The sequence below is a fragment of the Hemiscyllium ocellatum genome, chromosome 6 (assembly GCF_020745735.1).
Source record: "Hemiscyllium ocellatum isolate sHemOce1 chromosome 6, sHemOce1.pat.X.cur, whole genome shotgun sequence".
Lineage (NCBI taxonomy): Eukaryota > Metazoa > Chordata > Chondrichthyes > Orectolobiformes > Hemiscylliidae > Hemiscyllium > Hemiscyllium ocellatum.
The window spans coordinates 45,845,809-45,861,190 of record NC_083406.1 but is presented as its reverse complement, the minus strand read 5'-3'; the positions used below and the strand labels follow the sequence as shown (position 1 = coordinate 45,861,190).

The following is a 15,382-nucleotide window of genomic DNA, read 5'->3' as shown; positions in this document are numbered from 1 at the left end:
AAACTTGATATGGGTAGAATCTATTCGACAAGAAGTATGAACCAGGACTTTTCAAAGTCCATGGGAATTAAACAAAATAAAACACGCAGTGAAGTTTTATTCAGGTTGAATTAGCAGCAGTCCTTGTATGTAGTGTAGATTTTACAAATACATTGGTCACAGTAGGATGTGGATTTTGTTAAATGCATATGTGAATTATATTGATGTGTTTTATGCTCAGGATCTAATACTTTAATTGAATGGCCATGAATACTCTGCTGTTTAAGAAAATATGAGCTAAAGATTTGACTTTTTTCCACCAGGGAAAGGTTATGTTCTACTTAAATTATTCAGTTGCAATGTTATTTCTTGCAATATAAGGTCTTTTGCTTTTACATTTAATTTTATTAACAGTTAACTGATTTTTTGATAAGGGTACAGTTGCACAAGGAGAGATTTGAAAAGATTGGGTGTATTTTTTTGGTGTTCAGCAGAATTAGAGGGTCTTTAACTGAACAGTATAAAACTCTGGGAGGCCTTGTAAAGATAAATGCTGAGAGGTTGCTGGACAACCTAGACTTAGAGGTCATAACTCCAGGATGAGGAAACAGCATTTGTTTGAGGAGACAGAAGTGAGAGAAATTATGCAACTTAGCTGATGTGAATCTTTAGAATTGTCTTGCTCGGTGATTGCAGATTTTTAGTCATTGAATTAAAGTAATTAGTAGGCTTTTTTTTACATTAAGTGGATGGAATGAAATAGGGATACTAGAGAAAATTAGTGTTGATTTTGAAGATAAATCATAATCTTATTGCTTTTTGGAAGAAGTTAGAAAGGTGACATGATCCTCACCTGCTTCTATATATTAACATAACTATAACCTTCAAAATGGTTTGAAGTTAATGTATTCAAAATAATTGTATAACTGCATGTTGTTTTCCTTCTCTTGCTATTAATTTAACAGTTGTATTACACTGTTTTTAATATATATACTGCTTTTAACATATTAAAATGCTTAAAGGCAATTTACTGGAACATCATGTGACACTGAGCCACATAAGAAAATATTACAAAAATGGACCCACATCCAGATCAAGGAAGTAGGTTCCAAGTGCTTCGTAAAAGAGAGAGAGATATAAGGATGGAGAAGTTTAGGGAGTAACTTCCAGAGATGACATCTGTTGTAGCTAAAACAAATGGATGAATATCAGGATGTAAAAGAGGCCAGATTGGAGCAGTGCAGATATCTTAGAAAAGTGTAGGGCTGAAGGAGTTTACAGATGTACGCAACTACAAGGCCATAGAAGGATTTGAAAATAAGAATGGAAGAATTAAATTCAAGGTATTTCCTGAATCCGAACCAATGTAAGCAAGCACAGGGATGATGGGTGAACCTATTTAATTTAATTAGGTTACAGCTAGCAGAGATTTTGAATAAGTTTAAGTTTATGAAGGGTGGAAGCTGGCAAGATGGCCAGGGAAGAATGGAATACATAAAATGACAACTAACAAAGGTATAGATTAGGATTTCACAACAAGATGAATTTACACAGAGGTGAAGTGAAGATAAGCAATGTTGGTGATCTCAAAAATATGAGGCCAGCATCATTAGGATGAAACAATGGATCCTTCTGAAGACATGAAAATTCAAAGCTTCAAAGCAAGGGAGGTTACAGAAAAGGCTAAATTGCTAGAAGATTTGAAATTAAAATTGCAGCTCCTGTTCTGATAAAGGTAGGTTTCAATTGCCATTTAGTGCAAAATACACTGGACAAATTCCAAAAGACAGTGTCAGAAATTGTGTTCTTGGTCAAAAGGAGCACCAAGAGGAAAGCATTTAGAAATCAACTGCTGACCTGTCAAAAATGTCCAGATAATCTACAAATGCTTTAAAATCTGATTGAAGATTTGTAGCTCGGGTATCCGTTGTTGTGGTTCTGCTCACCGAGCTGGAAGTTTTTGCTGCAAACGTTTCGTTCCCTGGCTAGGGAACATCATCAATGCTGTTGGAGCCTCGTGTGAAGCGCTGCTTTGATGTTTCTTCCGGTATTTATACTGGTTTGTTCTTGCCGCTTCCGGGTGTCAGTTTCAGCTGCAGTGATTTGTATGTGGGGTCCAGGTCGATGTGTCTGTTGATGGATGTTCTTGCCGCTTCCGGGTGTCAGTTTCAGCTGTAGTGGTTTGTATATGGTGTCCAGGTCAATGTGTCTGTTGATGGAGTTTGGGGATGAATGCCATGCTTCTAGGAATTCTCTGGCTGTTCTCTGTCTGGCTTGTCCTATGATAGTGGTGTTTTCTCAGTCAAATTCATGTTGCTGGTTGTCTGAGTGTATGGCTACTAGAGATAGCTGGTCGTGTCGTTTTGTGGCTAGCTGATGTTCATGGATGCGGATTGTTAGCTGTCTTCCTGTTTGTCCTATATAGTGTTTTGTGCAGTCCTTGCATGGTATTTTGTAAACTACGTTAGTTTGACTGGGAATTTGACTGGGAAAACACCACTATCATCGGACAAGCCAGACAGAGAACAGACAGAGAATTCCTAGAAGCATGGCATTCATCCCCAAACTCCATCAACAGACACATTGACCTGGACACCATATACAAACCACTACAGCTGAAACTGACACCCGGAAGCGGCAAGAACATCCATCAACAGACACACCGACCTGGACCCCACATACAAATCACTGCAGCTGAAACTGACACCCGGACGCGGCAAGAACAAACCAATATAAATACCGGAAGAAACATCAAAACAGCGCTTCACACGAGGCTCCAACAGCACTGATGATGTTCCCTAGCCAGGGAATGAAACGTTTGCAGCAAAAACTTCCAGCTCGGCGAGCAGAACCACAACAATCTACAAATGCTGTAGCCACAGAACTAATGATTAAAAATCTTGCTAAGAAAAACTTGCAAATTGTGCTGACCTACTGTGTCCAGCTTATACAAGCAAACATAACTATTTGGCCAGCAAAGCTATTATAGGCTGACTTCAATTTTTAACTTTTTTCACTTCAGAAAATGAAACTCAAAGAAACAACACATTTGCAAGTATCATTGAATCTGATTATATCTTTATTCTTAGTAGTATCATTCATTCTCATCTACTTTTAATTATTGTATATGTGTCCTATCACATTTACTTGAAAAACTGCAGCAATATTTTTGCAAAAACTAAGCTCTTGTTTCAGACTGAAGTTTTATTGCTGGTTATTTTAGAATTGAAATACATGGAAATAAAAGTGGAGGGGTTTACATAAGCAAGTTGATACATATCCTTAGCTTATGGATCACTCTGAGGACGTGCCTAATGCGCTTGTGACATTTACTGTGTGACTAATTGGTTATCAATTTATGAAAAATTACTGTGAAAAAGACAATGGGGGCTGAGCAAATTATATCTAAGAACTCCACACAATACAATAAATCCTGGTAATGAACTGGAAAATAAAAATCACTGATGTACGTCAATGTCACCTCAATCAGTTTCTACCATGGGTTAAATGACAAGTTTGATAGTTCCACCAAAGAGCCAGAATAGGCATGATAGACAGATTGGCCTCCTTTTCTCCAGTATTAGTCTCTGATTCTGTACCTGTTAATTAGCTATGTTAGAATCAAAGGGCGTCCTACAGTGTTCACAAAACTCTCAAGAAGTACAGAATAAGGTATCCTGCAAGAATGAAGTTTTTCCCTTAAAATTATGCAACAATCACTTGGTTATAATACGCCTTTCATTAACACAGTATACTTTCAAAAGTAGTAAGTATTCTTCAAGTATGTGTCCCCAGTTGTGTAATCATGTCCTGCAGGTTCTTACACCACATTGATAACAATAGTAAATGCATCCAGTTCTCAACTGTCTGGTTTAAAAGCTAGTCAGAACATTAAAAACTAAACTGCTGTGTAAACACAGAAGCCAGCCATTTATCTTTAAATATTTGTTTTCCAGGAACTCATGAAATGTTACCAGACCAATCAATGGTCATAAAGTCTTTGTTTAAAAGAATGTAGGATCTCCTTCATTCGTGCTGACCCATAGGAATATATTTTCATGTTCCTCCATACACCAGTGGCTCCTCTTATTTTAACTATGCAGTAATGATTTCTTCAATATGTTGACATAGGCCAATTGAGTGTGATGTGACCCTGAACAATGACATGTTATGGTTCAGTGTCACACTTCAGCAGGTTAGCCAGGTTTAAACCCAATTTAGTTCCACACTGATCTGCTTCACACTGAGCAAGAAGGCCTTCAATAAAAATCCTTTGTCTTGCAAGTAAAATGTAAAGAGGATATCTTAACAGGAGGGAACACATGTTGGAATACCCTTGCAGGACCTCAAATGCGAACCAATACAACCTTAGGCTTTGCTGTACGGGGGCAAAGAAGAGATAAGAGAACATGGGATACATGGTTAAATTGGTGAATCAAACAACAGCCCAAAACCTAAACTCCTTTTTGGTGGTTGCTAAAATTGAGGTCAAAGCTCATGGGACGATTATGAACAACATCTTATATGTTAAATGGAAATTCTGGCAGCGGAGGGAACAGCAGTGCCTCTCTCATAAGCTAGAGTTTAGATTAACTTACCTCAATTAGCTCTAGACAGCTAACTGGAGTTTGTGAAAATGGCTAGTGGCATCCCCATTTTTTTAAAATACCATTGTTTAAGTAATATTGCTCTAACCTTGCAACACAGTGATCAACATTTCTGGGAAAGCATCAAAGATTAAAATTAACCAAGTATTCTGACATCGTAGCAACATTCCTGTCACTCTGTTGTTGCTGCACCCTTAAGAATGAAGAGCCACTGTCAGCAATAAGTAATCCCCAAATACATGTCAAATGCTTGTCCATCTATTTAATCACTCACTAGAAAATAATTCCGAATGGAAACTCAGAACATTTCTGATGGGTTATTCTCATTTTCTACAGTCAAGCTTCCAACTTCTACTGAAAATTCTTTAGGTAATAGTCAGGAAATGAAGGCTTATATTTCTACATTGTGGTTCTTTTAAATCTCTGAATTTAGCTATTAACACTAAATAAAATAACTGGCACTCTGTACGGAATTCAAAATACAGTATTGCAAGGTTAGAGCAATGTTACTTAAAAAACAGCATTTTTTAAGGAGGGGGATGCCACCAACCATTTTCACAAACTCTAGTTAGCTGTCTGGAATTAATTGAGGAATGCTAATTTGGGATCTGGGTTATGAGAGAGGCAGTGCTGTTTCCTCTGCTGCCAGTGATCATATATACATCAACATAGCACCTAAGAACTACGCTCCAAAACTCTGTTTCAAATACCAAGTATCATTGGCACACTTGCACTCATAGTAAAGGGTTTTACTAAACAAACCCATATGGGTCCTAACTTTGCCCACTGCTTTATGGAATAGATTGAGCATTCTTAGTTTCAGTTCAGTTCAAGCCCCCTACTTTGGCTCTTTCTCTGATATGTTGATCGCCTTTCCTTTGTTCAATATCATTTATTTTAATCATTAATCAATATCATTAAAAAAAATCACCTATTTTGTGAAAAGATGGAATTGCATATATATTCACATTAAAAAATTGCCAAATACCCAATCCACGTCAGAGAAAGTGAGTCAAGAATGTGGCGCTGGAAAAGCACAGCAGGTCAGGCAGCATCCGAGGAGCAGGAAATTTGACGTTTCGGACAAAAGCCCTTCATCAGGAAGGATTAACCCAAATCAATCAATGCTCTTCCAATTCTACCACTCTAGTTCATCCCTACATCCAGCATCTTAGTATGGAAATTTATGTCTGTGGATAGGTGTGTGTTGCCCCTTTAACAGAGTGACCTAGAGACTGGAACTAGGGGAGGCTGTAAAACTGACTGTGGAGCTAAGAGAATGAAATAAAGTATTCCCGAAAGCTAGAGTGCTTCCAATTAAACCTGTTGGAGTATAACCTGGTGTTGTGTGACTTTTAACTTTGTACACCCCAGTCCAACACAGGCATCTCCAAATCATGACTGTTTAATTTTACCCTCAGTCTACTTCATGTTCTATTCATGGTTAGAAACGTCATGGACAGGCTTGATCTTGAAGTGCAGCCCAATAGATTGAAAACTGGACACTACAAACTCTGGACAAGATAATAGGAAACAAGCAAACCATCTGGATCCTTGGACTGATTTACATCAATTTGAGCTATAGGGAGAGGCTGAACAGGCTGGGGCTGTTTTCCCTGGAGCTTCGGAGGCTGAGGGATGACCTTATAGAGGGGAATGGATCGGGTAAATAGGCAAAGTCTTTACCCTGGGGTGGGGGAGTCCAGAACTAGAGGGCATAGGTTTAGGGTGAGAGGGGAAAGATATGAAAGAGACTGACAGGGCAACTTTTTCACGCAGAGGGTGGTATATGTATGGAATGAGCTCCCAGAGGAAGTGGTGGAGGCTGGTACAATTGCAACATTTAAGAGGCATTTGGATGGGTATATGAATAGCAAGGGTTTGGAGTGGTATGGGTCAGGTGCTGGCAGGTAGGATTGGGTTGGGATATCTGTTCGGACCGAAGGGTCTGTTTCCATGCTGTACATCTCTATGAATCTATGACTTTATAATTAGTGACCTAATCTTAGATGATATAAATCAAATGTGTTCATCTGTTATTCCAATTTCCAACTCCCATTATCCTACATGGTCAGGTGGAGGCCACACAGCATCACCTTCTTTTGCGATTTTGCTGTTTTCCATGATTAACTTTAATTCATCCATGACATTTTCATGTACATATGTCTACTTCCTAACCACGGCATCATTTTCATAATTGCTGCTTTTAGTATACCTTAGTTTACCTTGATCATAACAATGCTGCATCCTGCACTCATGCAAAATGAGAATATTCCAACAATTTTACTTCATACGTTCAACTTTACTTCAATTTTAATCAGTATCTCTGATTTTTCCCTTCTTAAACCTATCTAAATTTCAGAGACTCCCAAAACTGCTTTGATTACATTTCCTTCTATCCCACATCCTCCCATTCCATGTTTTTTCCTTTCTCCCAGTTTTTCTATGGCATCTGTTCCAACAATGCCACATTCCACTGTTGTCAAAAGAGAAGCTGATGGATTGGAAGGTGAGGATGAGCGAAATTTGTACCCTGTATCCAGTTTTTTTTCCATCAAAATTTCAAATTTCACTCATCCTCAACTTCCAATCCATCAGCTTCTCTTTTCAATGGATCATCCACTGATATTTCCACCATGTTCAACATGATGCACATCTTAGTCTCCTCTTTTCTTTCAGCATTCTGAAGGGGTTAAGCCTCCATCTCACACTGACCTATTCTTTTACCAACTTCTCAGCAACTTCCAAGGCCACCTTTTCCATGACCACACAGAAGCTACAACATCTGTTCTTTCACCTTCTCCCCTCATTCCAGATGGAACAGTAATTTATATACATTTCATTCAATACTACATTTTGTGCTCTCAATGAGGTCTCCACTACACTGGGGATACTGAATGGAGATCGGATGATCACATTGCTGAATAGCCTCATTCAGTTGGCAGGTATAACTCTGAGCTGTTGGTCATTTATTATTGCTGTCCAGTTTTAATTCCAAACACTATACTTAGCCTCCTGTCGTACTTGTATGAAGCTCAGTAGATATTTAAAGAAGAGAACCACATCTTTCTCTGAAGTACTTTGCAAGCTTACTGACTCAATATGAAGTTCAACAATCTCAGAATCCAGCTACTGTTTCCATTTATTCCTCAGAGAAAAGATACTGTCCTGTGTTTGACCCTGTCATCAAACTTTCATCCTGTTTGTCCATACAGCATCCCTGCCTTTCCCGTGATCTGTACTTGTTTAAAATCTGACCTCATCTCGTTCTGGTTAAAGGTTATTGATCTAAAGTCACAGAACTGTTATGCAGGAGGCCATTCAGCCCATCACCAGCTGTCTGGATGAATGATTTTCATTCTCTGTTTTTCATTCTACTGATGCTCTTTGACCCCTTTCTGATTATTTTCAGCATTTTATGCTAATATTTCAGGCTTTCAGCACCTGTGGTATATTTTATTAAAATTCTTAAGATACACTCTTCTAGCTGACATGAACTGAAGCCTTCTTTGTATTATCTTCTGATAATTGTCTTTCAAAGATTCTCCCTCCATCCACATTGTCAATTTACAAGATTCAACCTTTTTCAAAGCAAACCATTAGATATTATCATTTTTAAAAAATGCTTTTATTTTAACAGATAGAGTTCAAATGTCTACAGATCTAGTAGCCAGCATACATTCTAAAATGTGGTTGACTGTAATTTCCAGCACAGATTCTACGAAAGTATGTGCATTCTTGAATGGGGGTGGGGTTACTAACAATGCTTTTATGTTGTTTGATCGCACACTATGAGTTGGGTTTATGACAGACTGATCAAGGAAAAGACAAGGCAAAGAGTTGTCTTCAGATTTAGACTTCAAAGTAAGACTATTTATTTTACATTAACACCAAATACTAATCACTCAATGGTGATTAATGGTGAGGGCTAATGAATCTTCTTTGTATATTCATGTTCATGTGGTCTCAGGGTCCTTATACAACATCGGCTCTTATAAATATTTTAAATGAAAAACTAGATTACTAGAGACGCAGTTAAATAAAACCATCTTATGTGGGCTGACTGACTGGGGTAACTGTGGTGGTGGGAATGCAGGAAAAGAGAAGGACCAGTTTGGCACCTCTGAATATATTTTTTAAGCATTTCTTAAATATTCAGTGTCCCTGTTTTATTCATTTCTACAAACTATTAGTTTGTGTTCTTGTTACAGTGTCCCATGAGAGGCTGGTTAACCCTAAATTTTAGGTTTGTTTGAGAAGTGTAAGACAGGGTATGTCTGTGCTCCTGCTTGATGGTAGTTATGACAATCTTGGGACTCAGTTCCTTAGGGTAGACTGAATGGAGAAGTTTATAGACCTGATAGGGGAGTTTGGGATGGTTAAGTGACAGACCACACTATTCCCTCTCATTTTAATTGAGTTTTGCGTGTAGTATATTTAATCTAGAATGGAAATCATATGGCAGGTGATGCTGGAGGGTGTGTGGGTTTTCCTAGTTGTTGCGCTATTCCAAAAAGTCAATACAAATGAGATATACAACCTGGTTATAATACTTAAAACATAACTACCTCTTTGAAGTGGGCTTGTCACACACCCACTCACCTGATTTCCATTAAAATGGGGAAAGGTGGGTTGGTGTTAGAATTCAAACATTGAATACATTATCGCCCTCATACCCAATACAAATGTATTTGTTCCACTGTGGTTAAATGCTCCTTTAAGATCCAATCAAACTGCATAAGCTTAACATTTAGCTGCTTTTTTGGGATATGATTTTGCTTCGTACAATGACAGAGAATGGGTCAAAGCCAACTGTTAGAGCTGACCCTGCTGTTTGCTGGGAGCACAGAGAGAGAGAGAGAGAGAGAGAGAGAGAATTGTTCTCAGGTATGAAGGGATGCATAACAGTTTTTTTTAGCTTCACAAATCCTCCTGCCACTATGCTTCAGTAAATTGTAGTTACTGTTTCTGAACGTTTTTACAGAGCAGAAAAATATCCTGGGCAATTTGGAGAATGTGCTTCACACCCAAGAAAAATGTTCCATTGCTTTGGACAGATGAATTGTGAAGAACAAACATCATCTGAGACAGGAAAGTGGCTTGGTCTGGAAACAGCTTTGCTTCAAGGAGAGGAAGGAACAAGTGACTGATATTGGACAGGAGCAGCAACAGCAGCAATGATATAATTTCAGAAGGAAATTGGATCGGAACATTGAAAATAATTCGATTTGACAGCAGCATCAGCTGACCACTCCAGAAGTTCACTTTAACTTTGTTTAAAAATGCGAGAAATGCACTTAACCCAAAACCTTGGCTGCATAAGTTAGTTTGAAGGTCAAACTCAAGCTACTGTAAAGCTTATAGATAGCAGAAAAGCAAAAATGCTCATTTTCAAATTAACAACATGGTTTCTTAATCAAGAAAGCAAGATGGAGTATTTGGAACATATTATTTCTGTGTAAATGAGGATTAGTTACTTTGAAAACTTCTGTCTGGCATTGAACCCACTAGGAGAGAAAACTGATGGAGAACAGCCATAAAGAGCAGGTGAGGGAAACACTAAAAGAAATAAAGTGAAGTGGAAAAAGGTAGGATTTATCATGAAGTGATGAAAGGTAGTAAGAAAGCAAACACAAAGGTTAATGCAAGCAGTTAGTTTCAAGTTTGTTTTGAGTGTTGTTACTGAGGAACAACAGCTGAAGGAATCTGATGAAATGGTAAGGAAAAGGCAAATGATCAGACATGTCTTATCTACAATTGATACAATGAGAGTAGCAAAGCTACACGAGATGGTTGTTCAATAAAGTAGATATGAATTTACATGAGCAAGAGGGGAAGAGAAGAGAGGAGGACAATAAACTCAGAAGTCTGAATATAATGAATTGGGATGAATATTGAAGTCACTGAAGCTAACAAGCCTCTCAGTATAAAGGTTGAAGGAGGAATGAAATGAATATAGCTCAGTAGAAAAAATTGACTCATGTTGCCAGCACAGAATGAAGGTTTTAAGCGAGAGGACTGAGGTGTAGAATAATCTGAGATACCTAATGAATGAGAAGGTGTTTTAAGACTAAATGGTGATGGCATGGAGCAGTTGGTGATAAGAGCCATGCTGCCAGTGTCGTATTTTGGGTGGCCAAGTGCTGAGATTGAGTCAACACTTTGGAGCAAGCTGTCACTGAAATTCAAGAGTTGGAGGTGCCGGTGTTAGACTGCGGTGTACAAAGTTAAAAATCACACAATACCAGGTTATAGTCCAACAGGTTGACAACCACCTGATGAAGGAGCAGTGCTCTGAAGGCTTGCGTTTCCAAATAAACATATTGGACTATAACCTGGTATTGTGTGACTTTTAACTGAAATTCAAGAGTTTGGAAGACTAATTAGAGGAAAAAAACACTGTTTACTGAAAGAATAAAGATAGCAGATTGGGTCGGGGATGGGCAGTGGGACTTTATATCAGCAGTTAACTTGCATTTAGGGCTAAAATGTACCACCATGAAAGGCACTGGATCATCAAAAGTGACTGAGAGGGAATAGGATAGAAGTTAAAGGCTATCAAGGAATGGCTAAGGATAGAAGTGGCTACAGCAATGAGCTCCCTGTCAAAAAACAATCTTGAACTTTTGTTTCTTTTCTTTGTAGGTGGCACTTCAGTTAGCTGTTTCATGTAAAATATTATGCTTCCAACAATTGTTTCACTTTTAATTTCACATCTACATTTGGAAGTACATTGACTAGTAGAGAGACCACATACATGCAAAATATATTTTCCTTCGTTCAGTATTTTTCACCAAAGGATTTTCTGATTGTTTTCTTGTATTAAGATTTTGTTCTACATACTTTCACACATCATTCAATGCTACAACCTTTTCTTGACTGCTACATTAAGATATTTTGAGAACTGAATAAGACACTGTCATGTAACATTCACTGTGGATTCATTATGCTTAATTAGTCATGTAACTTAATGCGTGCCATGCCACCTTACATTTGTAATAACATTGAAACCATATCAAATGTAACATAGACTGACAATATGTACAGAAAACTGAATGATGTAGAATACAACTCATAAAACAGCATGGACAAAACTAATCACTGTTTCCATATAATTAATGAAAACTTTTGTTGATAACAAGAAAACTCAGATGACTTTATCCAAAAGAGTAAATACTATTTTGCTAATAAAAATATATTAACACCATCAGAGGTTTGCAAGTTTCACGAGAGATCAATGACATCCAAGATCACATTGTAAAGACGTTTTTGTAAAAATCTATAAAACCTGACAAATAGTGATAGCAAACTTCGCAGTCTATCTTCCGGTTATGACTGGCACATCTGTTTGAAATTACTGTATATGTTGGTACTTGTAAACATGAAAGCACAGTAATTACAATTGCATTCCACTTGGTACTTGTTGAACAAATGTATTTTGATCTTTAGGGATTTTAATCTTACCTCCACCATAAATCCATCAATATTAACTATACCCAGAAGTAAAATACGGAAGAACAAATCATCTTGATCAAACAAGCTGAATAGCAAAGCACTCATTTGCTAGATTTGGGAACTGATTAGCCTCCAGCTCACAGTCTCATAAATAGAACAGCCTCTCTCACCTATTCACGAGATCTTCTCCATTCCAGCATGTTTGTCCATCAGCAGCTGCTAAGTCATTGACACACAACTGATCAGCCAATCCACCGTACAAAGTCCTGTATAACCGTAGACTATTGATGAACTCTCTGAAACAAACAAAACATTTCCTGAGATAGAAAAATGTACAACTTACCAAACCATTGCAAATTTTTTTGCCAAATTAGCAAACGGATTACACAATAGTGCTTTGAGATAGAAATGAAAACGTTGAAGATATAAATGTCTAATAGTGTTATTGGTTGATGAATGTTTACCACGATTGTGGACAATGCTTTCTCTGCTATTAAATATAGGCATCCACTCATTAATTATCAATGAAATATCATACCAAGGATATTCATTTGCTAATATTAAAAAGAATAATTTGCAGGATTTATTAACTATAAGCTGAATATCTGTGTATCTGTACCATTACCTGGCTCATAATATTGTTATATTAATTCCCAAAATGTAAAACTCAAAGGAAATACGATTTCAAAGAAAAAGGTGGAGGTGAAGCATTCTGATTAAAGAAGCTCATATCTCTGATGAAATAATGCCACTTGCACTGAACTTGATCCAGGTCAAGTCAGGCAAAAAAGATCTTAGAACAGAATGGAACTAGCTTGGTTATTGCCATCAAACCCAAACACCTAAAAGAAGTCAGATATGGAGAAAAAGGGGACTAATTTTTACCAAAAATTGGCTAAGTACCAATCTTGACAAGTTTCATAGAGGGTTCTCTCAGAGTCCTAATAAGTTTTCTCATGCTATCTTCCCAAACCCAGTTAATTTCCAATGCCATATTTCTTTCTTGTAGCCCACTCATTGTCCCCTCTGTTTCACTGCAGTCATCCACAGCTGCCCTGCATGGATCCTGTCAATTTCCTCAAACCTGTCACAGGCAGACAGGGCAGTGAAGAAGGCTTTTGACACACTGGCCTTCATCAGTCAGGGCACTGAGTATAGAAGGTGCAAAGTTATGTTGCAGTATTACAGGACGTTGTTGAGGCCGCACTTGAGTATTGTGTTCGTTTTGGTCACGTTGTCATTAAACTGGAAAGACTGCAGACGATATTTATAAGACTGTTGTTTGGACTCAATGGTCTGAGTTATAGGGAGAGATTGAACAAGCAAGGACTTTTTTCTTTGGGAGACTGAGGGGCTCTTTATAGAGGTGTATAAGATCATAAGAGGCATGGATAAAATGAATGCATTCTTTCTTTTTCCTCAGTTAGAGTATCGAGGACTAGAGGACATCAGATTAGATTACTTACAGTGTGCAAACAGGCCCTTCGGCCCAACAAGTCCACACCGACCCGCCGAAGCACAACCCACCCATACCCCTACATATACCCCCCACCTAACACTACGGGCAACTTAGCATGGCCAATTCACCTGACCTGCACATCTTTGGACTGTGGGAGGAAACCGGAGCACCCGGAGGAAACCCACGCAGACACGGGGAGAATGTGCAAACTCCACACAGTCAGTCGCCTGAGGCGGGAATTGAACCCAGGTCCCTGGCGCTGTGAGGCAGCAGTGCTAACCACTGTGCCACCGTGCCGCCCAGTTTAAGGTTAGAGGGGAAAGAATAAAAGGGAACCTGAGGGTAACGTTTTCAAACAAAAGGTAGTACGCATATGGAATGAGCTGCCAACAAAAGTGGTTGAGATGGGTACATTAACCACATTTAAAATCCATTTCGACAAATAGAAGGATAGAAAAGGATTAGAAGGATATGAGCCAAGTGCAGGGAAATGGGGTTAGCACGGATGGTCATTTTGGTCGGCATGGACCAGCTTGGGCCAAAGGGCCTGTCCCCATGTTTTAGGGCTCTATAACGCTATGACTCGATAATGTCACACAAATGAAAATTGGCACCCTACTTTTCCAATAAGAACCGGTACGTCCTGGTAGATGGACCTTCCTCATGGCCAGCAGAGGATACCATGATATCAGATCCTGGCAGCCTGCTCCAAGGTTGCCATTTCGGTTACTGTAAGGAACACCTCACAATAAAGAAAGGTCAAATGGCCTTCTGCATTTGATAAGGGTAAGTGACTTCATCTTCTACCTGCTATTGCATACTAAATCTAACTCTACTTTTACACCCACTTCCCATGATCATGTGGCTCATGATCAACCACTCACTGTGGTATATAAAATCTTATCTCTCTTGCTTTCACATACCCCAAAACTTTCCACTGCCTGTGTTTCCTCTGCAATGCCTACTCACTGACATGAGACACCTCACTACCTTGCCCCCACGAACCAGCTAATAGCTATGTCACCCACTTTCATCTCACTCACCCTTCCCTTTGTTTCATTTGAGGAGAAAATAATCTACAAAGGCAGCAGGAGCCAGGCCAAGGGATGGGTTGACTGACAGTCAGCGTCTCCCACCTTACGAGGATACAATTCTGGACTAGGCCAGTGAGGAAATGGCTGCTCCTATAATAATGCCAAAACATCAATGTCGCAATAACAAAGTAAGAATTATTGTCCATTGCCAAGCTGCTCTCCAACTACTAGCACTCTGAATGTATTCTTAACAAATTCAAGGAGAATGATACTTGGATTTCATTCCAGGTGCACCTTCTTCACAAGGACATAGGGCAGTGCCAGTAGACACCCAGCCAGAGGAGGAACTACATACATACTTCCCCAATAAGTCTCCTCTTTGGATTCACCAGATGGAACTCAGCTATCCACCTCCACCCTGTCTGCCACTCACAACCCTGAGGGAGATCAAGCCAAGGAGGGCGCCTCTGCTTCTGATCAGAACACTTCCAACACATCTGGGTTCACTGGACATAAATGTTCCAAGGGACACTTAACTGAACACTCAAGACGAACAAGTTTCATTGTAGGACAGGCTCCCTCCAATCCAGCCACAGATCCTGACATTGCACCAAGACATACTGGAAGCGCAAGGAAGAAGACTGAAGGACATAAAAGTGATATGGTTGTAGTATTATAAACACAATCTCACACTTGTAAATGTATATTCATGTGGTGTAAGAATTAATATTAGCTCTGTTTAGTTGTATGTTTCATGGTGTAAGATGCAAAGTGAGCAACAGGAACTTGGAAGGTGTTTGTAGCTTTGACAACTGGAGTCAATCTTGGTCGAAAAGTGTGGCACTGAA

At 38.9% G+C, this 15,382-nt stretch overlaps 1 protein-coding gene and 1 pseudogene across 1 annotated transcript in view; both read right to left on the bottom strand.

Moving 5' to 3' along the window:
* Positions 1-15,382, bottom strand: part of gpc5a (glypican 5a) — a 1,004,507-nt gene that overhangs the window by 666,904 nt on the left and 322,221 nt on the right. Inside the window, exon 5 of the mRNA XM_060825935.1 lies at positions 12,212-12,337. Within this exon, the coding sequence (XP_060681918.1) occupies positions 12,212-12,337 (126 nt within the window). The remainder of the gene's footprint in view (positions 1-12,211; positions 12,338-15,382) is intronic.
* On the bottom strand, positions 6,021-6,833 carry LOC132816602 (protein mago nashi homolog; annotated as a pseudogene).